This window comes from Eubalaena glacialis, chromosome 18 (genome assembly GCF_028564815.1).
Source record: "Eubalaena glacialis isolate mEubGla1 chromosome 18, mEubGla1.1.hap2.+ XY, whole genome shotgun sequence".
Taxonomy (NCBI): domain Eukaryota; kingdom Metazoa; phylum Chordata; class Mammalia; order Artiodactyla; family Balaenidae; genus Eubalaena; species Eubalaena glacialis.
This window is the reverse complement of record NC_083733.1, coordinates 4,722,260-4,749,576: the sequence shown is the minus strand read 5'-3', so window position 1 is coordinate 4,749,576 and position 27,317 is coordinate 4,722,260. Positions and strand designations below refer to the sequence as shown.

The 27,317-nt window shown below is 50.9% G+C and overlaps 1 protein-coding gene and 1 long non-coding RNA gene across 4 annotated transcripts in view; both read left to right on the top strand.

Annotated features, from left to right (window-relative positions):
* The first annotated feature begins 10,262 nt into the window (after positions 1-10,262).
* Positions 10,263-14,056, top strand: LOC133078389 (uncharacterized). Of its 2 annotated transcripts, none has more exons than XR_009697865.1 (4): positions 10,263-10,479; positions 11,273-12,251; positions 12,785-12,862; positions 13,033-14,056. It is a non-coding gene; the product is annotated as an uncharacterized LOC133078389 (long non-coding RNA). The 2 variants fall into 2 exon arrangements; XR_009697866.1 differs by having other exon boundaries at positions 12,782-12,862.
* An 8,211-nt stretch (positions 14,057-22,267) lies between these two features.
* Positions 22,268-27,317, top strand: part of ATP2C2 (ATPase secretory pathway Ca2+ transporting 2) — an 80,467-nt gene continuing 75,417 nt past the window's right edge. For both annotated transcript variants that reach the window (XM_061174470.1, XM_061174469.1), the window contains exon 1: positions 22,268-22,527. In XM_061174470.1, the coding sequence (XP_061030453.1) occupies positions 22,429-22,527 (99 nt within the window). In that variant the 5' untranslated portion in view covers positions 22,268-22,428. The remainder of the gene's footprint in view (positions 22,528-27,317) is intronic.

Sequence of the window (27,317 nt, the reverse complement as noted above, 5' to 3'; positions counted from 1 at the left end):
CCTACTCATGCGTGATTCATAGTGTTAGCACCTGATGATCTTAATTGGAGGTGCTGAAGCCGTAGAGTCCTGGGAGTGGGAGGTGGATGGGTGTGACTGGGGTGAGGTGTCAGCTCAGCTCTGCTTCTGGACCCCTGCGCTGTCTGGGCCACACGTGTACCGTGTCCGTGTGGGTCCCTCTGAAGCACAGGGAGGAGGATTTGATTTATTAGGAAGCGATTTATTAGGAAGGTTCCTGGGAAGAACTAGCAGAGGGGTGGGGCAGTGGGGCAGGAAGAGAAAGAGGTCCTACCAGGTGATGTAAGACGGTCCCGAGGAGGGTACCTTTGGCGAGACCCCCTGGGGGTCCCAGAGGCAGCCCGTGTCCCACCAGGACCAGCTCCAGGGGCGGCACCTATACAGGTACTCAGAAGGGCCCCGCGCTTGGTTTAACAGAGTTGAGCAAGGGGCCCGCGTGTTCATTTTGCAAATGATGTAAGTGGGTTTGAGTCCCACTGTGGCGCTGGCCCTTCAGGAGGCAAGGGAGCCGAGCCCCGCTCAGTGGTGGGGTAAGGGCTGTCCCTCGGAGGAGCGCTTGTCAATTCCGGGGGCAGCCCACCCCCTGCCAGGGAGGGGACCCAAGAGGACACGGGCAGAGCCCTGGGGGCATCTGTTACACAATCCATATCTCAACAGTGACTGCACCAAAATGGACACACACATCCAACAGCTTTTGGGGGAAATGATTCAATTCATTGGGCATGTAAGACAGCCCCATTGGTGACTGATATGGATCGATGATCAATCATTTGGCAGGACTTGACCTTTCAAATTCCAAGATGGGCTTGTGCGGAGACTCCTGAGTACCCGTATTTTAAAAACAAGCATCTCTTTTCACCCCTGCCCCGCCCCTCACGGCCCTCCCCCGGCCCACACATCCACACTTCTTCTCCAGATAACATCCAGACTCTCTTGGAAAACACGCCAAGTCCAATTTAAAGTGGAGATTGATGACCGATGGGCCTTTTTTTTTTTTTTTTTTGGTCATTTCTGAGCATCCGTGCGTTCACATTGCTCAAGAATTATTTTGATGGTTTCTTTGTTTTTGCTTTGTTTTTGTGTATGCAACATGAGAGAAAAACAGTCAAGCGATTCATGTCAAAGTTGTGTAAAGTGTGCCTTTGTCACACTGGCTGGGGGAGGTTTTGACCTTCCCGTTGATGGAAAAGGAAGACACCTTTATCCAAGAATGGCAGGTCCGACCAGAGACAAATCTGATTTCCATCTCAGATACTGAGGTTTATGTCAATCCGTTCCAGGCATGTTGTGGAATTTATATACGTGATTTCAGGGGTCAGAGCGTGGGTCACCCATGAAATCCCCAGCGCCCCATCTGTCTGTGCTGGAGGGTCCATCTCACTGGTCTGGACGGAACCTGAGCCTGCAGTTGGCTGAAGCTCCCTCCCGGGGAGGTGGCGGGAATGAGCAGCCAGACCATCAGGGCTGAGGACCAGAGGTCTAAGGGACTGTCCCCTTCATGGCTGGCCATACGTGGCAGGGGTAAACAATTACAACCAGCAGAGACTTGGGTGTCAGAAATCTGTAAGGACTCACCCAAAGTCACACAGGCCATAAGTGCCAGGGTCTGGATTCCAAACTGGTCTGACCTGCTCACAGCTCGGGCTCCAGAGACCCATCCAAGCACATTCCCTCCAGCCGTGGAGGCCCAGAAGAGGACACTGCTGGTGTGAGGATCTGCAGAGGGCCCTGGGGACAGGGTGGAGCTCACCCCCACTTCTGGGGGGCTGTCCACTAGATGGGGTGGAGAGAGTAGAGGCTGGTCAACCTGGGTTCTGATCCTGGGCAAGGCACTTCCCCTCGCTGAGCCTCAGTTTCTTCCTCTGTGAAATGGGTGTGATAAGGGTAACTGCCTTTCAGAGTTGCCGGGGAGGATTATGAGATATGGTGTATAGAGAGCAGTCAGCGGGTATGGTTATCATTCTTTATTATTATTACCTTGGCCCAAGAGTCCATGGGCCCCCAGCTGAGCACCTCTGTTTAAGCCCAAATACCGAGACTCTAATTATCTCACTTCATCCATCAGTAAGTTTCATTGGTGCATTTCCCTTAGGTTCAGGGTAATTAATTAACTTTCCCACTCACTCATCGGGTACTCATTCACTCATTCATACATTCCATCTATCAAGAAATATTTACCAAGCATGAACCACCTTTTCTTGGCGAATGCAAGATGCACGTTTTTTTTCACCTTTCCACGTCCCCGAAGCTGGGAAGTGTCCTAGTCGTGACCACCAGGCGTCATTGCCTGCACGTGAGCACATTTAAACATGCAGGCTGGGTGTAAGCAACTCAGTGGAAACTTCCAGGAAAAACCAAGGAACCGCCTTCTGGTAAATTCTGCATCATCAGAATCTTGGGGATTCAGAGGCCACGTTGGCAGAAAAACTTGGACCCTGGCAACTCTGAGTGGAAAAGTGATTCGGAAGGGTTGGATCCAAGCGAGATGACCTTCTAGGAAAGACCTTATCCCATTTATCTCACTTACATTTTCTTTCTGATGTATGCGCAAGAATGAGGCATGATTAAAATCTATGTCTAAATAAATCTGAAAGAGGTCTTTACTAAGTTTACAATAGAAAGGTGAAAGCATCATAGCAGCTTAGTTGGCAGTGCTTTGTATCTTTTAATTATATATAATGTTCTGCTTGGGTTATTATGATATATGCTGCCTGTCTTAGTTTCTGTCTGAGACACAGAGGGGAACAGCCCAGAAACGGTCCCTGCCTGCATGGCGTTTATGGTCTAGTGGGGATTGGAACCACCGCCTCCTGACTCCAGGGCTCTGCCCCTCCATCACGCGGCCCCGGGGATGGGCTTGCAAGCCCCCTTCCTGGTGGAACCTCCACCCTGCCCTCCCCGGCTTTCCCCCTTATGTCCCTGCCCTGGGTCCTCATTCTGGAGGAAGACACACAGATGAATGGGTGATTGCAGGCACTGGGGTACGTACCCGGAGCTCAGCTGTATTTCTTGGCTTTGAGCCCAGAGCACTGTCCCCTTGGAAGCTGGCACAGCCCTTCCTTGGACCTGATTGATTTGGAAACCAGGTGACAGGGCTGCTCACCTGAGCTAAAGTGTGAGCAGAGGTCCTGTTGTCCAGGGCATGAGAGACCTCTGGACTTGGAGCCGGGTTCCGGTGGTGGTCGCAGCTGTGTGCCCCTGGACACAGAGCTTAGCCTCTCTGAGACTCAGTTTCTACCACGATGGAACGGGATGACCCCTGCCATACCTGCTGCAGGATGAAGGAGATGAGAGTTGTGAAAACGGGTGGGAAACCCGGAAAGGCCTGTCCTGGGTCCTCAGGGTGAAGAGGCAGAAGGAAGGCAGACAGTGCACTGGACCGGAGTTGAAGGACCCTCAGGGGCTAGAGGTCCACTGTGCTGCTGGCAGTGACAGGATCCCGGCCGAATAGCTGGGGCAAAGAGGGCCGCCAGGGGAGACAGGAGGAGTGGATGGGGGCACCGCTTTGGTGCTAGGCTGATGGGGTTCAAGTCCCGGCCCTGCCACTCGCTAGTGTGTGATCTTGCACAAGTAAGTCACTGTGCCTCGGTTTCCCCATCTGCAAAAGGGGGTGATGATACTCCGGGCTGTGATGAGGAGTAAAAGTGTTGAAATATGTGCAGTTCTCAGAACAATGTCTGGCTCGTAGCATGGGTTCTATAAGCGATCGCTGCTATTGTTGTTGTTATCGTCTCTAAGGCAGAAGTGAGCGGCCACAGCTTGGGAGGACAGGACCACACCTGGGCTTCAGGGACAGCGGGAACCAGGGATGGAGTCCCCCACGTCTCTCTGTTTTCTCTGGGCGGAGCCACTGTCTCCTCGGGACATGAGAGTGGCCCCAGGCAGCCCTAGAGCTCCATCCAGCGCATGCTTCCCGTGAATGGGACGCCTCCCCTGTGACACCCTGGGGAAGGCACCCACATCTGGGCCCATCGACTGAGGCCTTGGGAAGCAGGGAGGAAGAACCAGCAGGTCCCCCATCAGCAATGGCCACGGGGGTGAGGGTGGGGATGCCGAGCCAGGAGGGGGTCCCAGGAAAACGCACACGTGGGGCTGGGCAGACAGTCTCCTAGATTCCACCTCTCATTCCACAGGGGAGGGCAGCAAAGACCCCACAGTGTCTCATGACTTGCCCAAGGTCACACACAGCCATGCAGCCATGGGGGACAGTCAGTTCTTACAGGGATCTCCCTCCGCTCAGCCGTTGCCCTGTATCATTTCACTGCTCTCGTGGCAGCCTTAACGTGGTCGCCAGTACCTTCTGAGAGCTGACCACGTGCCAGGCGCCTCTGGAAGCCCTTTACAGAAACCAGCCACTCATCTGAGCTCTTCCAACCCATGAGGAAGAGACTCTTGACACCCATTTTACAGATGAGGGAAACTGAGGCATGGAGAAATAGTCACTTAGCAAGGATCACAGAGCCAGTAAATGGCAGAGTGAGGATACAGACCCAAGTAAACTAATTCCAGATCTGACTCCTTGGGAGGTTCGACCTTTGTCTTTTTCTTTTAAATCAGCGAGAAAAAGCCTTTAATTTGTGTGGTTTAAGAACACATCTAGGGACTTCCCTGGTGGTGCAGCAGTTAAGAATCCGCCTGCCAGTGCAGGGGATGCAGGTTCAAGCCCTGGTCCGGGAAGATCCCACATGCCACGGAGCAACTAAGCCCGTGCACCACAACTACTGAAGCCTGTGTGCCTAGAGCCCATGCTCCGCAACAAGAGAAGCCACCGCAGTGAGAAGCTCACGCACCACAACGAAGAGTAGCCCCCGCTCGCCGCAGCTAGAGAAAGCCCGCGTGCAGCAACAAAGACCCAACACAGCCAAAAATAAAATTAATTAATTAATTAAAAAGAAAAAAAGAACACATCTAGGTGTTGAGTTTTGGATGAAATAGTTGACTTGATTATGACGTTCTTATATCTGCAGCCATTCAGAACAGAGAGATATTACATAGTTATTGTCAGTCTCCCAGGAAGTACACATTATAGGAAGACTCTCTGGAAAAGACTGTAGGAAGGAAAGAATGCAGCTGCCCTTTTTTTTTTTTTTTTTTTTTTGCCATTAGTTGTTGAAGTCAGATTCTATTTCATACTGTGGTCATCTACCTGTTTTTATTTTTCTTTTTTGAAAATGATTTTAAAACATTTTTAAGGGACTTCCCTGGCGGTCCAGCGGTTAAGACTCTGCGCTTCCATTGCAGGGGGCGTGGGTTCGATCCCCGGTTGGAGAACTAAGATCCCGCGTGCCACGCAGCGTGGCACCCTCCCAAAAAAAATTTAAATTTAAAATAATAGTAAATTCACAGAACATGTGAGGAAAAGTCCAGAGAGGCCCACCTCCCCCATGGTAACACCTTGTGTAACTACAGCGCAGTACTGCCACCAGGAAGCTGGCAATGGCACCATCCACAGAGCACGCGGGTTTTCTCTGGTTCCACAGAGGAACCTGGGAGGGGAGAAGCGATTCACCCAGGGTCACCTAGCTTGGAACTGGCCATTTCCCCACTCTCCCAGGAAGTGCAAGAGGCCGACCCCACTCCCCCGAATCTCCAGTCTGGAGTTTTCTCTCTTGCCACACACACACAAAGCCTCCCATATTGAAGAGACCACAGAGGCCATGGCCACCTCTTTGGCTGTCTGGGGACCGTCCCACAGCTGTGGGGGGCTGAGGGGGGGGATGCCCAGCCTCTGAGAGAGTTACGTCCCTCCAGAGGGTAAGCAGGGCCCCAGGAAGCCAGGAAACAGTTGGGCAAGTCAGCCCGGCCTCCTCCAAGGCGCCTGAAAAGCAGCTGGACCCTGGGGGCACTTGGCTGAGGACAGGGATCTCACCCACAAGGGCAGCTTCTCCATAAGAACAAACTTAATTAAACAGTCTCTCTGTCCCTTGGGCTGGCTGACATAGCCACAGTCTTCCCTGGGGCCAGTTTCCATCAGAGTTGCCAGGATTAACTATCTTCCCGACCCCAGATCTTTTTGTAGACCATCTCACAGAGATCAGCAAGGCAGTGTAAAGGGAAGGCAGAGGGGCGCCCTTCCAGGGGACATAGTGCCGCCCTTCCAGGGGACATAGTGCCGGACAGACTTTATCTTATGACCCCAGGGAAGGCCTCTGCATGCTTCCACCTGGGAAGAGGTGAGCAGGCCCTCAGGTGAGACGGTGGTGGCACCCAGCTCCAGACAGATTTCTCCCTGTGGGCGCCTGTAGGCTGCTGCCTGAAATTCCACCATCAGAGTATCATCTGTTGTCGAGAGCTTGGAGGTCTGTGGAGTGTGGATTCCTCTGGAAGAGGTTGGAGGGGGAGACACTGGTGTGTGGGTGATCACAGGCATGGTGGAAAGGGCTAGGATAAAGCTTATGTAGGCTCTGGGCATCTGTGCAGGCTGAGAGGTCAGGGAGGGCTTCCCAGAGGAGGGGCTTCTGAGCTAAGTTCACGAGTACGAGTTTTCTGTAACTACCATACACATTACCATAAACAACAGAAATGTAGCCTCTCCCAGCTCTGGAGACCAGAGGTCCATGTCAGGGTGTCAGTAGGCTTGGCTCCTTCCAGAGGCTGTCCAATGCCCCTGTCCAGTTTCTGGGGGTGGCCAGTAACCCGTGCCATTCCTCATCTTACAGACCCATCACTGCCATCTGTCTTCATCATCCCCTGGCCTTCCCTTCTGTGTCTGTGTGTCCCAGATTTCCCTCTCCTTTGGTTTATAAGGACACTTATTGGATTTAGGACCCATCCTAACCCAGGACCATCTCATCTCAAGATCCTTAATTGAAGTACATCAGCAAAGACTCTATTTCCAAATAAGGTCACATACACAGGTTCTGGAGTTAGGACGCAGACACAACTTTTTGGGGGGGACACAATTCAACCCGCTCAGGAGCAAGTTAGCTAACTTAGATTGGGGGAGAAGAGGAAAGGCATTTGAGGCAGAGGGAACGGTATGTGCAGAGGCACAGCTGGGCATGGCTGGAGAAGGGGGGCACTCTGGGAGTGGGAGGATGCGGGGTAGAAAGTTAAGCGGGTGCCAGCCAGTTCACATCTTGAGTTTGAACTTGACCGTGAAAACAATGGGAAGCCACTGAAGGGTTTACCTGGGTTATGATCTCGTTTGCTTCTCCCCAAGAAGGCCAGTCTTACGGTCTGCATTTACAGATGAAAACACTGCGGTTCAGAGAGGTGAAGTCATTTGCCCAAGAGCAGACCATCAGGAAAATGGCAGAGGCAGGATTTGAACTCAGGCCTCATCTAACTCCATAAGTGGGAAGACAAACGCAGCAGGGATCTGTGTCCGTGGAAGGCTACTCAGGAAGGAAGAAAGGAACGGAAGTGAGATCAGGTGCCAGGCTCACCGCCCCACCTGACAACGGTTCTCTAATGTTGGGCCTGGGGGTTGCCATGTTGGTGCTCTGAGACCAGCCTCCTTGGCCACACCTGATTGGTGGAGAAACAGGTCACCTGACTCAAGCTAAGCCTGTCAGATTCCTCCCCCCAATGCTCTTGAGTCTTTTTGACGCCGGAAGGTAGCATGGCCGTGACTAGGAGCCTAGCTCGGGAGCCTCCTCTCAGCAGCGTGGCCTCAGGTAACTTCTTGAACCCCTTGATGCTTCAGTTCCTTCTTTGGAAGTCGGAAGGATGAAAGCAGCACCTTCCCGCATGGCTGCTGTGGGATTACATGAAATCCTGGTGGTGAAGCTTTTTGCCCAACACCTGGCACACAGAAGATGCTGGGCAAACATCAGCTGGCTCTGCTAGTGGTATGGACAGGGGGATGGGACTTGGGGCTGTGCGGAGGCCACCTCCTGCCTTGTCCATGAGGAAGAGGGACGGGAGAAAGAGCCAGAGGGAGAGGAGGAGGAGAAGGAAGAGGAGAGAAAGAGAGAAGCCAACAGGTTCTGGATGGCTTTCCAGGACTTGCTTCCAACTGATATGAGACTTGGCCGCCCTCCCCTTCCTGTACCGAGGTTCAAGGAAACAGCTCAGTGGTTCCCAGTCGCCGGCTGCCCCTGACTTTGCCCTGGGCTAGCACAAATGGGTTGTTTTTTTTTTTTTTTTGCAATCAATACCAAACCAAAAACAAAACAATACAGAACACCAACCAAAACACACCTTGTTTGAGACGGTTTGGCAAGCTGAAGGCCCCATGGAAGCCACTGGAACCACCTTTGAACTGGATGCCAGGGATTTCCTGCCTCAGACCCGGTGGCTATCTAAAGAAACCCCTGGCAGGTCTAAGCCACACTGTGGGGAGGCCGTCCTGCCTGTGACCGCCCAGAAGCCTCACGTCCTGGGAACACACGCGTGGCCTCCCCACCCCACCTTCCACATCCACACCGCCTGATCCCAAGTGGGCAGGCTTCTGGAAAGCTCCACGCTCAGCTCAGGAACTTGTTGAACGGGTGCCTTGAGATGGGCGAGTCCCCTGCCCATTAGGCGCTGCCCTGGCCAGGCTGGAGAATGCGCGAGAGCAGAGTAAATTGAGGGGATTGAGGTCTCATGGGTTATATGCCAAGGTGAGTGCTAACATCTAACTCCACTGTGTCCTCGACATCCAGGTTGGGAAGATGCCACCACCTGCATTGAGAGCAGAAAGAATCAAGGCTCAGATATTGTAAGTTTCTAGCTCAAGATCAAACAGTTACTAAGTGGGGAGCCAGAGCTTTCTTCCTACCTGAAATCAAAAGGCTTATTATTAACACTTTCAAATATAAACAAGGCGTAGAAAGTGGTAGAAGGAACCTCTCTGGATTCATCAGCCAGCTACCATTGCTTCATCTAGACCCTCAACTTTTTGCAGAGGTAGAGTCTGGAGTATTTTAAAGTAAATCCCAGACATCATATACATCACCCGTGAATGCTTCAGAATGCATCTCTAACAGATAATTATGTTTTTCAACGTAATCATAAGGTCATTATCACAGGACCACCTGGACGGGAAAGTTCGAGGTGGAACCACCACACCACGTGTCCTGGGAAGGAGCTCGGTCCCAGCCAAGTCCTGCTCTTCCACGGCAGGCAAGTTCACTAGAGCAGCAGTTTCCAAAGGGGGATCCTCAGACCCACAGCATCAGCATCACCAGGGAACTCATTAAAAATGCAGGTTCTCAGGCCACCCCAGCCCTAACGAGTGAGGAACTCTGGGGTTGGGCCCATCAGTCTGTGTGTGTGTGGTTTTTTTTTTTTAATTTTATTATTTCTTATGGAAGCATAGTTGATTTACAATGTTGTGTTAATTTCTGCTGTACAGCAAAGTGATTCAGTTATACATACATATATATATGTATATATATACATTCTTTTTCAATATTCTTTTCTGTTATGGTTTATCACAGGATATTGAATATAGTTCCCTGTGCTATACAGTAGGACCTTGTTGTTTATCCATCCTATATAGAATAGTTTGCATCCGCTAATCCCAAACTCCCAATCCACCCCTCTCCCACCCTCCTCCCCCTTGGCAACCATAAGTCTGTTCTGTCTGTCTGTGAGTCTGTTTCTGTTTCGTAGATAAGTTCATTTGTGCCATATTTTAGACTCCACATGTAAGTGATATCATATGCTATTTGTCTTTCTCTGTCTGACTTACTTCACTTCGTATAATAACCTCTAGGTCCATCCATGTTGCTGCAAATGGCATTATTTCATTCTTTTTTATGGCTGAGTAGTATTCCACTGTATACATGTACCACATCTTCTTTATCCATTCATCTGTCGATGGACATTTCGTTTGTTTCCACGTCTTGGCTATTGTGAGTAGTGCTGCTGTGAACATAGGGGTGCAGGTATCTGTTTGAATTATAGTTTTCTCTGGATATATGCCCAGGAGTGGGATTGCTGGATCATATGGTAATTCTATTTTCAGTTTTTAAGGAACCTCCTTACTGTGTTCCATAGTGGCTGCACCAGCTTACATTCCCACCAGCAGTGTAGGGGGGTTCCCTTTTCTCCACACCCTCTCCAGCATTTGTTATTTGTAGACTTTTTGATGATGGCCACTCTGACCAGTGTGAGGTGATACCTCATTGTAGTTTTGATTTGCATTTCTCTACTAATTAGTGATGTTGAGCATCTTTTCATGTGCCTATTGGCCACCTGTATGTCTTCTGTTTAGGTCTTCTGCCCATTTTTCGATTGGGTTGTTTGTTTTTTTGTTGTTGAGTGGTATGAGCTGTCTGTATATTTTGGAGATTAAGCCCTTGTCTGTCCCAGCAGTCTGTTTCAGCATGCCCTCCCGGTGACTCTGATGCCATCTGGAACTCCAGAACTGCTGCTCCTGAGGAGGATGACGGCCCAGGGAGGTGTTTCCCTTCTTGCATTGTTGATTTCTTATTTATGCAGCTTCTGGCTCCTTCCCCAAAGGATGCTGAGGGGTTGGTCTTAAGCAGCGTTGCCTTCCAGCCGACTCAGGAGCCCAGCGGTCAGTGGGTGAGTCCTCCCACTCCCGAGGTGACCCTGAGCCAGAGTTTCCTCCTCCATAAAATACGTGGATGACAGCACCAGCCTCCTAGTTCGGCTGTGCGGAGAAACTAGTTCAGTGCTTAGAATGGTTCCCGGTGCACAGCGGGTATTACGGAAGAACTAGCTGTTCTGACCAAACAGGGGTGGCAGAGCCAAGGGAAGTATAGCCTAACCTACACACCATCGTAGGATGCTTGCGAGTGAGCTCGAAACACGTCAACGGGAGCCTGCTTCTCACGGGCAGGGCCGGGGTGGGGGGGCCTCCCGGGAGAGAACGGGAAGGAGATTTGGGGGCTGCTGGGAAGAGCAGGGAGTGCCCCTGAGGCAGGGAGACTACAAGACACTGCCATGGCCAGAGATGGTAAGGGAGGAGCTCACGGTTGCCCAGGGCAATGGGCTCCCCAGAGTCCCGGGGGGAAGACGGGAGGGGGGACCTCTGAGCTGCAAGAGCTGTGATGCATCTGGGAGCCTCAGGAAGGTTCATCTCCCCCAGGGCCCCAGTGGGGAGACAGGAGGCAGGAACAGCAAGGAGCATGGGGAGCCCTGGACACCAGGAAGGCTGGGGGTGCAGGGGGAACAGGAGGTCATGGCCGGGTTCCGAGCTAACGCTGATGAGACAATTGCCCCAGGTTTGGTTGTCCCCAAGGCTCTGCAACTTCAGTTAAGAATTGTTCATTTAAATAGGACACAGGCTCTCAAACCCTTGGTTTACATGAAAAATCTAACAGAGGGATAGAAACCTTGTTTCTTTTACCTGCAGGCATGTGACAGAAGAGTCATAGGTTTTAACCTTTGAGGGGATAGAGCTGCCAATCAAATAATGTGATCAGGACAAGTCACGACGTGAGACCACCATCCACCTGCAGACGTGGGAGAGGGGCACAGTGTGAACTCCCGAGGTGTTTCATTTTGAAAATACACTGACATTAGCCAACCCTGCCCCCTTAAAAGTCCTAGAAAAAGTGGCCACCTCTGTAGCCTAACACACAGATTGTGGTCTTGAAATGCCATTTCCCATTTTTTTGAAAATTAAAAAACCAGGGTTTCTCAGAGACATAGCTGATTCCAGGGCTGGAAATGTACAAGAGAAGGCTGGAATATTTTGTTTTCCCAAATGGCAAGGGAACTGTCAAAGAGAGACTCCTGGGATTATGCTAAAAGAACTCTGAAGCCAGCTTGAAAAGGCTCCCCCTGGTCAAAGACATGACCATGGGAGCTTCAGGAAGGATAATATTGCATTGGATTGAAACCCATCTACGTTTACATTCATGAGTTCACAAAGATGTTTTTAAAAACTAGTGGATCTCCTTCGGAGGATGATAGGAACTGGCTTGTTATCTTGAAACCGGTCAAGGGCGGGAATCAAGCAGTGATTCTGCCTTCCTGTTTCCATTGGTAACAAACTATATATAGATGAGAGGAAGCCTCTCCTGATGAAAGTATCCCAACTAATACATTAAAAGGCAATTGATAGGATTGGAATATCACAGTTTTGCAACCCCCAGGGAATGAGTGGATCTGGATATTGAACATTAGTGATACTGACATCACAAACAGAGACCACCAGCCACAAGGAGCCTCCTGATGGAAACACACAAGACCAAAGGGATAGAGCCTTAGCCTGATCCAGCCTCTGGATCCCACTGCCAGTTTGCAGGAAATTCCCAGGACAGAGGGCCATGCAGCACTGCACCTGGAGTGTACAACCAGCAGAATCCAGACTGTGGGGAACGCTACAGGTCAGACGGCCAGGGTGTCTCAACAGATAAAATGGAAGGGGTGGAGGGGAAAAAGATGGATGGAGCAGTGGGCAGAATAATGGCCTCTCAAAGGTATCCACGTCCTAAGCCCCAGAACCTGTAAATATATGACCTGACCTGGCAAAAGGGCCTTTGCAGGTGTGTGACTGAGTTGAGGATCTTGAGATGGGAGTTGATCCTGGATGGTCCAGGTGGGCCCAGTGTGGTGACAAGGTCCTTATAAGAGGGTGGCAGGGGGGTTGAAAGCAGGGTGAAGCAGCATGAGAAAGACCCAACCAGCATTGCTGGTTTTGAAGATGGAGAGAGGGGTCATGAGCCAAGGAATGTGGGTGGCTTCTAGAAGCTGGAAAAGATAAGAGAATGGATTCTCCCCAGCACCTCCAGAAGGAATGCAGCCCTGCAGACAGTTTGAGTTTAGTTTGGTAGGACTGTTTCAGACATCTGACCTGTAAGAGAACCCTAAGAGAATCTATTTGTGTTGCCACTAAGTTTGTGACTGTCTGTCATAGCAGCCCTAGGAAACAAATGCAGATGGGAACCGTGTTGGTTAAAGAACTGTCCAGGACATAGGAAGCGATGAACATATGACCGTAAGTCAGGAGAATGGGTACATCTGTGGGGAGGGGGGTGGTTGTCGTTGGAGGGGGCACATGGCGGAGCCCGGCTGGTGGTTCCAAGGGAGTTCACCTGGTAATCATTCATTAAGCAGTACCTTTGTGTTCTGTGGTCCTCTAAGACTGTTTCATTTCCGTTCAACCAGGTAAAAACCGTAACAGTTGCAAGGACGATTCCCTGGGGTAGAATAGGATCTCATTCTCCAGAGTTGTTGAAGACAAAACGTTTCCTCTTCCTGATCTTGCTGACATTTCTTTCACCAGCAGCACAGTGATTGGCACGAAGGGAAAAGAAAGGTCTGTGGAGCTCATAACTTATATTATGCAAAGGAGCGGGACAGTGCAGACTTATCAACGCATGGAATATGGGGCGTGAAAATGTTTGCAGTGTACATATAAAGCCCGGGGTAGCAGACGTGGCAGTGTCTCCAGCCCCCTGACCCTCAGCATCCCCTCCTCTGCAGAAAGCTGCTTCCCGAGAACATCTGACTCCCCATCGAGGGTGCTCTTTCAACTGCAGGAACACGGTCAGCCCCCCCATCAGGGAGGACCAGATGCCCCCCTTCCCAGCCCTGCCTCATTCCCCTCTGCCAGCGTTTCCGGGGGTCACCTCTCAAACAACATGTGTTCAAATCTTTGGGTTTGGGAGAACCCAAAGCAAGACACTGAGAAAAACTCTAACGAAGTAGGAGGAGGTGTTTACCCTAAAACACCTGGTTACAGAGAACACCTGTAGCCATTACCCGACACTTCCTCCCACCACCACTGCCCCGCCCCCAGCTCCTCCCACTCAGCAACTCTGCTGGATGGATAGGTGGGTGGTCCGGGAGCCCATCCCACTCCCACTGGGGAAGTTGAGAAGGACGGGTCTCTCCCTCCCCTTGCATAGTCCTGGCAGACCTGACATCCTTCCACCAAATTCCCTTTCTGTTTAAAATAACCAGTCAGTGTCTGCTGCTTGCAGACGGGAGGTTGGTAACTGATACAGCCAGGTGAAGCTTAGCGTTAACTGAGCACGAAACAGAGCACGGAGGTTCCTGACAGCTAAGACCAAAAGTTCAATGCTGGGAAAAAAGTGGACAGTTCATCAAGGGAGAAAAGCTTTTCTGTTGTTGGTTTTCATTTGTTTGTTTGCTTTGGTAAGTTATCATATCCCATGATGCTCGCCAGGCTCTGAAGAGTAAATAGAATTTTTTAAAAAAATTAAAACAAGTCTATGAAACATTTAAAACCTTAACAAAACATAGAGATTGATACAATAACCTCGGGAAGGTGGGGTTTCATGGGTGCAGGGGTGTGGCTGAGAATTCGGTCTTACTTGATGGGCATGACGGTGGGCATTCTTCTCCTGTTCTAACGTGTAAGAAATGAGGTTCAGAAAGCAGGGCCATTTGTCCAGGGCCCCCGGAAGTCGATCGGAGAGTAGAAATTGGTCATGTGAATTGCTTTCCCTAAGTCTCTGCGCCAACCCTTCTATGCACTGAAATCCTCCCCCCTTTCCCGCGCCCCATGCTCTGTCCACTGCCCGGCTTGACCCAAAGACCCAAGGAAGAGCGTGATGCTCTGGGCTCTGATGAACCGCTGTCGGCTGTGGGGATCGTGTGTGGGTACCGAAGCCCCCTCCCCCAGGCAGTTCTCAGGGCGGGACCCCACCTGCGATAACAGCCCCCGTGGACAGCACCATTGCTAGTCCATCCGACAGCTTTGGAAGGGGCTCAGAAAGGGTGCCCATCCTCTGCCACGAGCCTCTTCAAATCTACAGCAGTGTGACTGGCGCCCCCAGGACCTCTGCACAACCTGTGCAAGCCCACTTGGCAGCCCTGCTGATCCCAGTAAGGCTCACTCAGCACCAGGTAATTCCTCCATAACCACCTGCCAGGTGTGTGCCATTTTCCCCTTTTAGAGATGAGGGTGACACACGTGGCCCAGGGAGCCTGCACCCCACACTAAGGGCTTCCCACGGGAGGGTGGGATACGGGGCCACCTCCGTGGGTATGTCCCACCCCCCCCCACCCAGCCAACAGCACGCTGGCTGCGATTACACGTCCTCCCTTCAGCCCGAACCAGGAGCCACGGATATTATGCAACTGCCCCTCTTCTAGACTGTCTGTCTCCATCCTCCTCCCCCGGGCCTGGCTCCTCTGTATTCCACAGTCCTGGCTCTACATCACCTCCTTGGGAGTCTTCCCTGAGTCGTCCAGGTAGACTGACATGCGCCCCCACTGGGTCCTGCACGCAGTGACGTTGTGACACATGCCATGCGGTTTGCTCCTTCTCCACGGGACCCAGAGCTCCTGGAGGGCAGGGACCACGTCTAGCTCATCTCTCTCCCAATATCCAGCATGGTGCAGGTACACAGTAGCCCCTAAATGCTGGATTATTGAATTGGTGCCTGATCAAATGGGTGAGGTTGGGTCTGCCTTCCTAAGTAGGCTGAGAACTTCCGAGAAGCGGCCTGAGAATCCTATTTGCCCTCCATCAGCTAAGAGCCTGGCAGTAGGGCATGGTCTGAGCAGGTTTGTGAAGGAATGAATGAGCCCCTCCTCGGAGGCAGTGCAGCATGATGGTCAGACGTGCAGGTTCCGGCGTCAGAGTCCAGTGGTAGGACTTCTGGCTCACCCTCTTAGCTGTGTGGCTGGGGCCAAGTTACTCAACCACTCCCTGCCTCCGATTCTGTCCCAGGTTGGGTCCCCCAGAAGCAGAGCCTGAGGCAAGACTCATGGTTTATTAAGGATGTCTTTCCAGCAGAAACTGGTAAGGGAACGGGAGGGGCAAGGTTTCAGGCTAGGTCCCAGGTTCAGCCTGGCCCCTGGGGAGCTCTGGAGTTGTCCCCCTCGGGGGGCACGGAGTGGGCTTTCTGCCGGTCCTCATCGAGGGAAACCTGGGGAAGCACATTTCCAGGCACTGCGGGTGCTGGATGTCAGAGCGGGGAGCCCACAGACGGGAAAAGGGATGCCAGGGCATCTGGGTGGAGGACCCCATCGTCCGCTAGAGTCCCTCTTCTGTGAAAGGGTGGGTGCGGGCAGTGCACAGCAAATCAGGCACGTGTTATGAGGATGAAGTTGAGGGCACAGCTCTGAGCGCAGAGCCTGGCACCGCAGGAGAAGTGCTGTTCACTGGCGGTATTGTCACCCGGCCCCGAGCAGCCTCCTTTCTCTGCAGGCTCTCAAATATTTGTGGAATGAATGAACCAGCTTGCCTACTGGTTAAACCGGGTCCACCGTGGCTGCCCAAGCTGGTTATCAGAAGTCTCTTTGTGTCCTGGCTGGCTGCTACAAATGGCCCAAAGCAAGGATTGGGGGGGAGGGGGAGGGGAACAGGGTGACAGAGTGGGATGCTATTTCTCTTACTTTTTAAACTCTTCATTTTGAAATAATTACAGCTTGACAGGAAGCTACAAAAATTACACAGCGAGGCCCTTCACTCAGACTCCCCCAGTGTCACATCTTGTGTAACCACAGTGCCATACTGAAGCCGGGAAATTGACACGGTACGGTATGGGGGGCGTGGTCTCCGAGTCACTGGATCTCAGGTACAGATTCGTGTAAGTACCAGCTCCATCAAGAGACAGAACTGCTCCATCACCACATAGGTCTCCTTCTCACTGCCTTTGTAGTCACACCATCCCTAACCCCCGCCAGCCACTAATCTGCCCTCCATCTCTATAATTTTGTCATGTCAAGAATGTTCTGTAAGTGGAATCATACACTGTGTGACCTTTTCAGATTTGCGTATATTCTTCCCAGATTACCCAAGTCTTTGTGCAGGCTCCCCCCCACTTTCTTGCTTCCCCTGCCTTCTTTACCCCTAAGAACCTCAGGGTACCCTTCCAAAAGGGACATTCTCTTCTATAACTAGAGAACAATGATCCAAATCAGAAGTTCACATCAGTGCAATAACCATTATCTCCAGACCTCACTCAAATTCACCACTTGTCCCACTAACGTCCTTTATAGCAAATGGTAAAGACATTTTTCCCAGCTCCAAGATCTGACCCAGGATTACATTTGCATTTGATTATTATGACTCTTTAGTCTCTCTGGAACATCCCATGGCCTTTCCTGACATTTCTGAAGAGGGTGAGCCAGTTGTTTCCTAGGCTGCCCTCCAATGCGAGGGCTGCTTCCTCATGATGGGACTTGCGTTCAGCACTTTGCCAGGAATCCCCCGAAGTGAAGCCGTGTTTCCTTGGTGCACCGTATCCAAGGCGCACGATGTCATTTGTCCCATCGGTGGTCCTGGTGACCCTGATCCCTGGGTCCAGCTGGGGTCTGCCAGATTTCTCCAACTAAAGTGACTGTTTCCCTTTGTAATTCATAACTATCTTGTGGGGACCCGCTTAAGATGGTGTAAATGTCTTGTTTCTCATTCAACTTTCATTTGCTTCCTTTTTGAAATGTTAGCAGAATTTCTTTTTATTGAAGTATAGATGATTTACAATGTTGTGCTAATCTCTGCTGTACAGCAAAGTGGCTCAGTTATACACATATATACATTCTTTTTTTATATTCTTTTCCAGTATGGTTTATCCCAGGAGGTTGGCTATAGTTCCCAGTGCTAAATAGTAGGACCTTTTTTTTTTTTTTATCTGTTCTAAACGTCATAGTTTGCATCTACCAACCTCAGACTCCCAGCCCATCCCTCCCCCTCCCCCTCTCCCCCTTGGCAACCACAAGTCTGTTCTCTATTTAACAGAATCTTTTATTGCGACAAAATTTACCTACCGAAAAGTACACACAATGCAAGTTCCGCTCCATGAGTTATTACAAAGTGGACACCTGGACACTGAAGTCTAGGCCTGAAGGCAGGGAGTTTGGGGTCCTGTGAGGAGCTGGAGGAGAACACACCTGGCAGAGGGACCTGTGAAGTTCAAAGGTGGGGAGGCTGGGCTGAGCTCAGCTTGTTTGACAAACAGCCAGGAGGCCGAGGTGGGTGGGGTGCTGGGACGGAGGCGCCCGGGGTTGACAGAGGGGCCATTCTAATAGCTACTTAACTGAGGACTAGCCCAACCCCTTCAGCACCACCTAACAGGGGGACCCTGGGGCTTTCTGAACTTTCAAAGGGGAGGCACTGAGAACTTTGAACTCTTTACTAACAGAAATTGGACAGTTACATTTTCAAATGTCCAACTCTATGACATTCTGGAAAAGGCAAAACTATAGCGACAGCAGTAAAAGGATCAGTGGGTGCCAGGGGTTTGGGGTGAGGGAGGGATGAATACGTGGAGACCAGGGGATTTTTAGGCAGTGAAGCTCTTCCATGTGATACTGTAATGGTAGCTAGATGACATTCTACATTTGTCAAAACCCACAGACTATAGAACACCAAGAGTAAACCCTCATGTAAATGATAGATTTCACGTATGGAGATCCTCAGCTATACCACCACCTTCTAGAAGGTTCTATAACGGCCCCCACCCAAGGTCATTCCCTCCTCTTCTGAAAATCTTTCGGTAAACAGGTTTATTCATGTGCCAGGCCTAAACAATTGTTGGTAGCTACTTAAAAGTTGGCAAGTAGAAGGATTCCCAGGCCTGTCCCAGCCAATGGGCAAATGTCACCCCTGAGATTGACACGTGATGTCTGCCATGGGTGCAGGAGGTGGGATGGGTGGCATCCGTGCGAGGTGTTTACCTCTCAGGATTTAGCAAGTCCCAAGGCACGTTCACTTGGCACCTGGCATCAAGTTCCACAGGGCTGGGCCTTGCTTGCCTGGTGGAGTTAAGCCCCTTGGAAACCCAGAGATGCCCTCAGCTGCAGAAGGTTCTCAGCCAGTGTTGCCCCATCACTCAGCAAACAATGACTGTGGAAGAACTGACAAAGGGCATGACGTGAAGAGTGCCTGGAATAAGGCTCTGTGTGGGCGTGGGGTGAGCGTGGCCAGAGTTTGGGTGCAAATGTGTGAGTCATTTCACATAAGCAGGTCTCACGATGGTGACACGAGCTAAGCACACTTTCGCCTGGGGCCTTGGTCCCGTCCCTTCCCTCTGCTTGGAATACTGCCCCCCCCCCAAGATATCCACAAGCGTCACTTCTCACCTCATTCAGGCCTCTGCTTGAATGTCACCTCTCCTGACTGCTCAAGCGACTCTCCGGTCCCCACTCTCCATCCTTGTCTTCATAGCGTTGTTCACTCTGCTAGTTTCCTGGGGCGGCCACAACAAATGACCACAAACCAGGTGGCTTGAAGCAACATGAATTCTCCCACAGTCTGGAAGCCAGAAGTCTGAAATCAAGGTGTTGGTAGAGCCATGCTCCCTCGGAAGTCTCTGGGGAGGGGTGGGGGGGATCCTTCCTTACCTCTTCCGGCTTTGGGTAGCTCCGGGTGGTCCTTGGCTTGTGGCCGCATCCCTCCCATCTGTGCCTCCATCTTCATGTAGCCTCTCCTCTGTGTCTGTGTCTCTCCTCTTCTGTCTCTTAGAAGGACACCAGTCCTTGGATTTAGGGCTCACCCAGCTAATCCAGGATGATCTTGAGATCCTTAATTATGTCTTCAAAGATTATTTTCCCAAGTAAGGTTACATTACACAGCTTCTGGGGATTCGGACATGGACGAATGCTTTTGGGGGGCCCATTACTCAACCCACTACATTCACTGCCTGACACTGCATTACAGGTGGATTTGTTTGCACCTTATCACACCCACTAGGAGATAAGATACAAGACAGGGGGAATAGAGTCTGTTGTAGCAGGGGCTGGTCTCCACGGCCACATGGCAGGTGCTTAAAAATATTTGCTGAAGGAATGAAAGTGGCTTTACTTCTCTAATTTCTTCATCTGTAAAATGATTATATTATCACTTGTATGCTCAGCCATTAAAAAACAAACAGAATTGAGGGTCTAGGTAAGGCGTGACAACTTCAAACTAAGTCCTAAAACTTATATATATATATCTCCTTTGTATTCTATACCCCTTCTGAAAAGGATGTTTTCAAATTCCAACCTTGTAATTTGCCAGTGAGGTTTATTACCAAATACATTTCAGGTGCCTGGGGATTGCATTGAGGCTTCCCAACAGGGTGTGTTTTGGGGAGATAATTTATGGTTCATGAAATGACACCACTTTCATACAGAGAGTGAATGGGCCTTGAAGAGTGTGACCTCGTTGTTCAAGATGCCCAGAGCCGATACTTCAGGAAAGGCTGGATGCTTTGGGCTGAGTCGTGCCCTTGACTCTCAAGGTCAGGCCAGAACATCAGGATCAATCGCTCCCAGAGCGGCCAACCTCAGAAAGTTTCCCAGCAACTGTCTTGTCTGAGTTAATTCCTTGAGAGTGGACTCGAGAATTCAACAGGCTGAAGGCAAAAGGGGAAAATGGACAGGAAAGCAATTAAACTGGGAAATTTCAAACTCTTCCTTTTCTTCCTGTGTCAGATCAGGTAGTCAGAAATAAAGACATGAAAAATGGAGTCATAAAGTTAGAGTGAATAAATACAGAACTAATTTACAAAGAAAGTACAGCTTACCAATACTCGTTCAAAGAATATACCAACTTGCCTTAGTGGGGTTGAAATATTTACAAAAACTGCATACAAACCAGGCACAAAGTCTCAATAAATTAAGGAAAGTTAGTAGACCTGCCTGCAGGCTGCATTTTCTGATCACTATGCAGCAAAGACAAAAATTAAGCAAACTTAAGCCTAACAATGCCCGTTCAGCCATCCCAGTCACAAAGCTGGTCTCTTAAACTGCTTTCGCTGTGATCCACTCCATTTTTTTTTTTTTTTTTCATCCCAACAGGTCTGAGTGTTGCACAATATCCACTACCCAGAATTTACTTCCTGAATGCCCTGGGCATTCTCATACAGGATCCACAAATTCTTGACAACTCTGAGCTGGAGCAGAGGTGGGGCTTTCAAGGGAAAGGCATTTGCCCAACACATCACCCCCTGCTCACAAATAGTCTGTTTATCAAACTTTCCCCAAAGCACTCAGTGTGAGGCACCATCTGTTTTTTGCTGGGACCCTGACTCAGACAGATAGGTAGCGTCATCCCCATTTTGTGGGTGAGTAAACCGAGGTGGAAACAGGTGGTGAAAGTTGCCCGAGGTCACACATCTGAAAGGAGCAGGCCTGGGATTCAAATTTGAGTCACACCAGAGTTTTGCTCTTTCCATCACTTCTGGGCCTTTGCTGGAACCAAGCAGCATGGTTTCTGCAAAGGGGGGATGAGGCAGGAGAAACAGGAAGGGTCCCTAGAACCTATCAGCTTGAGTGCAGCTGAGGTGGCCACCCCCTGGGGGGCAGGTGGGGTAAGTGGCAAACCTTTGCTCCAAAGGGGCAGCACAGTTTAATGGACACATACACATGCCCTGTCCTATAGTCCTTAAGTAACCCCACTCAACAGATGAGAAAACTGAGGCACAGAAGAATGGCACAGCCTTCTCTAAAGCCACCTCCCTACTAAGCGGTGGGTCTTGTTCTGGATTCCAGTCCCACGTGCAGCCAAAGCCCTTACACATTCCAATATATCCACTTGGAGGCTGGGAACTGCCTACACTGCACATTCGCCCACATACTTCGGGAGCCATTTGAGCCCAGTGACTTCCCTGTGATGATGACGAGGATGATGATGAATATGCCCCCCCACACACACTATGCCAAGCCCTGCCCTGAGCTCTTCCTACATAACATGGTCCATCAAATCGCCTCAACTTCACTGGGAAGGAAGTGCAATCATGGTGGCCGTTTTACAGATCGGTAAACTGAGGCTCTGAACATTTTAGAAACCTGCCCCAAGCCCCACGATTAGTGAGCGCCAGGAGCCCATTCTGCAGGTGAGGAAAGAGAGCTCAGACATCATGCAGCACCAGGTGGAGCCCAGAGGGGTCCTCAAACTCTCCAGCTCCTGGGATTCACCCCCAGGGCCGAGGTGAGGTCTTAGCTTTCTCCTCCTTCAATAACAAACTGGGAACCGCGGCTCAGAGAGGCCACGTGGCTGGTCCCGAGCCTCGCAGCAGCTGTAGGAGTCTGACTCAGCTCCCGTTAACCGTGCTCCCAACACCTTAGTTGACCACACGTGGCTCCCCATGAGAATCACCTGGGTGCTCGGTAAAGTCCAGCTTCCCGGCCCTCTGGAGACCCAGTGACTCAGGGTAGGGAGAGGTGTGGAAATCTACATTTTAAACAAGCGTTTATCGCTCATCTCCAACCCATTCCGCACGCCCCCGACCCCCCGCCCCGCTCCAGATGCATCTCATCATCTGGCAAGTTTGGGAAACAGCCCAAGCTCTGAGGCGCCTCTGCAGCCCCCGGGCTTTCCCGGGCCGCCGCGGCCCCTAAGGGCGAGAAAGTCTCGGGCGGGCTCGCCGGGCGGGGCGGGGCGGGGCCGGGTGCGCCGAGGGCCGCCGGGGGCGCAGCTCCGCCTCGGGGGCGGGGCCTCAGCTGCGGCGGGCAGGTAGACGGCTACCTGGTAACCTGGGCCTGGCCCGGGAGGCTTGGGCGCGCGCAGCCAGCCCCGGCCACGCCAGGGACCGAGGGACTCAGGCAGGGGCGGCCGCCGGCGGGAGGGGAGGCTGGGCGAGGGGCCTCCGCCCGCTCACCATGGTCGAGGGACGCTTCTCCAAGTTTCTGAAGAAACTCGCCTTCTCGGGCGCGGGCCACCAGTACCAGCTGCTGGAGAGGGGCGAGTTGGAAACCTTGGTGAGTCCGGGCGCGGGGCGTGAGACCCGACCCCCCCACCCCCACCCCGCGCCGTCCCACCCCAAGAGCCCGTCCGCGCGCTGCGGGCTGCGCTCCTCCAGCTCGCCCGCCTCCCCCTGGTTCTAGAAAGAAGGCGTCTTCATAGCAACGCCAGCTCGCGTTTCTGTTCTGGGCCCGGCGCTCGCCTTTTAACCCTCGCCTGCCAGCCCATTTTGCGGACTCGAAACTGAGGCCGAGACAGGGGAACTATGTCCCTTAAGGGACACGCAGCTAGCAAATGACCCAGCCAGGAACCTAACTTTGGTTTCTCTGACTCCAGAAAATTTAAATTACCGGGTTTCCACACCAGGCTGCTATCCGGATTTTTAAAATGGACTTGAACGGGGCGGGGGGATTAGAGCGACGTAAAAAACAAAAACTGTTGTGCAAATGTTTTAGCATGAATAGTAGCAATAATGGTGGAAATCAGGGTAAGAGTGGCCATGCCTCCCACCTTTGTTTCCCACATCTCCAGAGACACTCTAAAAAAACCACTCAGATTTGTGTGTTGACTTTGCAGCCTCCAGGGTACCCTGTAGGATAAGCCAACAGGATTCTAGGGCCAGGGGAGTTTTTACTAGCAGAGAAACTGACAAAGCTGTCCCCAAAAGCCCTTCCTTCCATGTGGAGGACCCAGAGATGAAGCAGGGTCAAGGGGTGACCCCAACTTTCTCCGTAGCTTGTAAGCAGAACTCACTGCGTGATACAAGAGCAGAAAGCATGGAATTTCTGCAAAAGTATCTCTGGGTCACTGCACTTTTTAAAATGTAATCGGTCATTCAAAAATAAAATTCCTGAAGTGGTCCTCTGGACGTGCTCGTGGCCTTTCCACGGCTGAAGGGAAACCTCAAAGTTAAATTTACTTTTTAATGAAAGAGGTCAGCTGGAAAAACTTGACAACAGTCAAAACATTTTGGTTGTATGGGTCTTAGTATTTGTGCATTTAAAAAACTAGTATTTTATAAATGGATGCTAACGTGAGAATTCTGGTGCTAGGGTGGTAGACCATGACGCCGTGTAACTAGCAGTTCTCAGATAATCTCTATTATTCTGAAGCGACATGTATGTTAACCATGGATTGGATACAGAGTTCCATTATTTTGCCGAAATCCATTTCTCTCCCTATGTGCCACATAACTCATTCTGTTGAAGGAGTTTTGAAGTTAGTTTGCCAACATGGTTGCCTGTTCTATGTTACTTTGTCTATTTTTTTTTCTTTCCATCTTTTGATTTTTGCATCAAGCTAGGTATCTTTCAAACACTCCTGATGTAGTTGCTTACAGTCACATTTCATGGGATGTCCAGGTTTGCCAAGTATCCAGGTGTGCCAGGTATGGGGATGATGTATCATGAATAGAGATGCTGGGGCGAATTTGATCTCTGCACCAAAGTGGGCTTCATGCCCCCAGAGGGGCCCTCGAGAGTGGGACAGGTCTTCAACCTGTCTATAGGTATGCGGTGGGGGGGGGGGGCTTGCCCACCTGCTGTGTTCGGGATGGTCTCAGCTGCACCCGGAAGGGTGTGTGACGACTTGGCAGTGTGGCCGTGGAGTGAGACAGGAGACCCAGGCAGCCAGCCACCAAGGCTGGCGGAGAAACAAAGTATCCTGTCCTTAAAGGCAGTTCATCAAACCCAGGAAATTGAAATAAAGGTAAATGGGGAGTGTGATGGGGGAGGAGACCGGCCGGGCCAGGTGACCTGCTTCCTGCCACCTCAGCTGACAGTCTTTGCTCTCACACTTACATCCTCCAATTTGAACTCTTTTTTTTTTTTTTTTTGCCTCAGAAACATTTGAAAAAGAAGCAAAGTTTGCTTACCGGGGTCATTTCCATAATAGTCGTAACTCTCTTTCATGAGCACTTGTTGCAGGTGGTGTCCTGGGCAGGCTCTGAACCTCCCCGCCACTTTGCCGGGTCACCTCAGTTATAGTACTAATTATTATTGAGAACTTGCTGTGTCTCTTCACCCCCAGGTGAGTTGTGTTATTGTACCGGTGTGTTAGATGAGGCCGCTGAGGCTGTCAGGTGGGCCAGGTGGTAAGGATACAGTTGTATCCAAAACAGAGTTCATGGGGGAGGCTGACCGTCAGCAGAGACCCCTAGAGAAGTTTAATTAAGATCCAACGGTCTTAAATGGCAGAGTGACTGGGCAGGGGATATAGGTGGTTGAGACAGGGATGGGGGAGGACCCAGAGTTAGGAGCATCCGAGGCTGAATCAACACAGTTCTTATGGCTCCGCAGACGGTTCATTCTTGCTGCATTTCCAGTGTCATGAAAAGAAAAGTGTATGGGAGACCCCCTTTCATTACTGGAAAAAAAGCTCTCTCTGCTGATCTGAGCTTTGGACAAGGAAAATGTTGGACCAGAAATTCCTGCTTCCCAGATGACTCGGTACCGACTCAGGAAGTTATCTTTGACCCTCAGGGCTCCCGTCTCTTAACCGAGACTGGCACGGCTCCGTGCTGTGCTGCCTTCCCCGTTGTGAACTGATCCGTCTTCCTGGGGCTCTGCAGGGTGAAGGCTGGGGTCCAGCAGACCTGTGTCTTGGTTATTCATTCAGCCCAGATTCATGGAGCATCTACCCCGTGTTAGGCTGGTGCTGCACGCCAGGGATGGGGTGGAGAAAAAGATGCACACACTCCCTGCCCTCGTGGTACCCTGTCTGGTGGGCAGAGATGGGTCCCAAACTACAGATCATAGTTGACTGTTTAATGAGAAGGGATGTTTAAGACTCATAGGAATGGCAAAGACTAGGGGGAGTGGGAAGGGCGGAGTTGATGGAGAGTTCTAGGCAGAAGGGAGTGAGGTGCGAGGGTTAGTGGGAGAGGTTGAGGCTGCCGAGGTGGACCACACAGAGCCTCTGGGCCTTGTAAAGAGTTTGGGCTCCATCCATAGAGCAACAGGGAATCACCGAAAGGTTTTACGTTGGGGCATGATAGTCATTCATTTATTCAAAGATGTGCCGAACACGAGGAATGCAGTAAACAGAGCAGACACAGTCAGATTTGCGTTTTTAAGAGATCACACTTGGGTTGCAGGAAGAGGAGTTCTGAGGTTTACACACACACACACACACATCATTGGTGTCTCTCAAAATTTAGCAATATATGTCATCATTTTTTTTTTAATTTTATTTTGTTTTTATTTATTTTTATTTTTTGGCTGTGTTGGCTCTGTCGCTGCGCGCGGGCTTTTTCTAGTTGTGGCGAGCGGGGGCTACTCTTCGTTGCGGTGCGCAGGCTTCTCAATGTTCTCTTGTTGCGGAGCACGGGCTCTAGGCGCACGGGCTCAGTAGTTGTGGCTTGCGGGCTCTAGAGCACAGGCTCAGTAGTTGTGGCGCACGGGCTCAGTAGTTGTGGCATGCGGGCTCTAGAGCACAGGCTCAGTAGTTGTGGCACACGGGCTTAGTTGCTCCGCGGCACGTGGGATCTCCCTGGACCAGGGCTCGAACCCGTGTCCCCTGCCTTGGCAGGCAGATTCTTAACCACTGTGCCACCAGGGAAGCCCATTATATGTCATCTTAAAGAAATGTATTGCAAGCCCCCAGTGTTGTCTTAAATTATTTGTATCAAAATGTGACTTAACTAAGTAGAAGCCTAAAATTTGCAACAAACATAGCCATGTGCTTATAACTCAAAAAAAGCGAACTACATTTATAATAAAATTATGAAGTACACACGTAGCAACTGCATTTTGACGTGACTGGTGATGTATCATTAAAAGTCAACCAGTGACATCGAATAATTGTGTTCCTTGTGGATTGCTGTGTAACAGATCACTCCCAAATGCAGCAGCTGAAAACAACAAATGTTGATTCTCTCCCAGTTTCTTTGGGTCGCAGATCTGGGGGATGCTCCAGGTCTCTCGTGAGGTGGCCGTCCAGCTCTCGCCAGAGCTATGGTCTCATCTGAAGGCTCTCTGGGTGGAAGGGGAGAGAATCCCCTTCCAAGCTCCCTCTTGTGACTGTTGGCGGGTCTCTGGCCCTGGCTACATGGGCCTCTCCAAGGGGCAGCCTCGGGGCTGCCTCATGGCTCAGCAGCTGGCTTCCCCAAGGAAGAGTGATCCTTTTTATAACCCAGTCTTGGAAGTGATGTCTCCTCATTTGTGGCATGTTCTGTTCATTGGAAGGAGTCTAGGTCTAGCTGGTTCTCAAGGGATGGGGATTACACGAGGATGTCATTAAGTGGAGGCAGGGTGATCGGGGGCGTCTTAGAGCCTGCCGACCACAATGGTAGAAAGAAGTAGTTCCTTAAATGACAGAACCACACCTGGCACAAAGTCTGCTGCACAGCTGTCTCCTTGTGTTAGTGTTTTTATTAGTCCTGAGGTCCAGTCTTTATTTAGACTCTCCTGAATTTTGATCTTGATAAAGCTCATACTGGGAATGTCTAATTACATGCGTATGTAGAAAATGGCGTTTAAATTGATCAAGAATGTGTTTGCTAGATTAGGACCACCCGCATCATACTTCACCCCAACTGCCAGCAAGCAGCCCGTGAATGCCAGTTTGAAAGGCTCTCATTTGATAACCGTAGAACTGGCTGGCTCACTTGAAGATAAGGTGAGTGCCAGGCATTGTGGAAGGGATGTTTCTTCACTGTGTGTGATGACCGTACTTGCTGCACATCACCTGTGGCAGGTAGCTGTGTGCAAAGACTGGGTTCATGTACAGCCTCACTTGCAACAAGACGACACTCTTCAAAAGTGAGACGTTTTAAAGCTGATGCGCCGACGTCACCACCGCCTGCTGT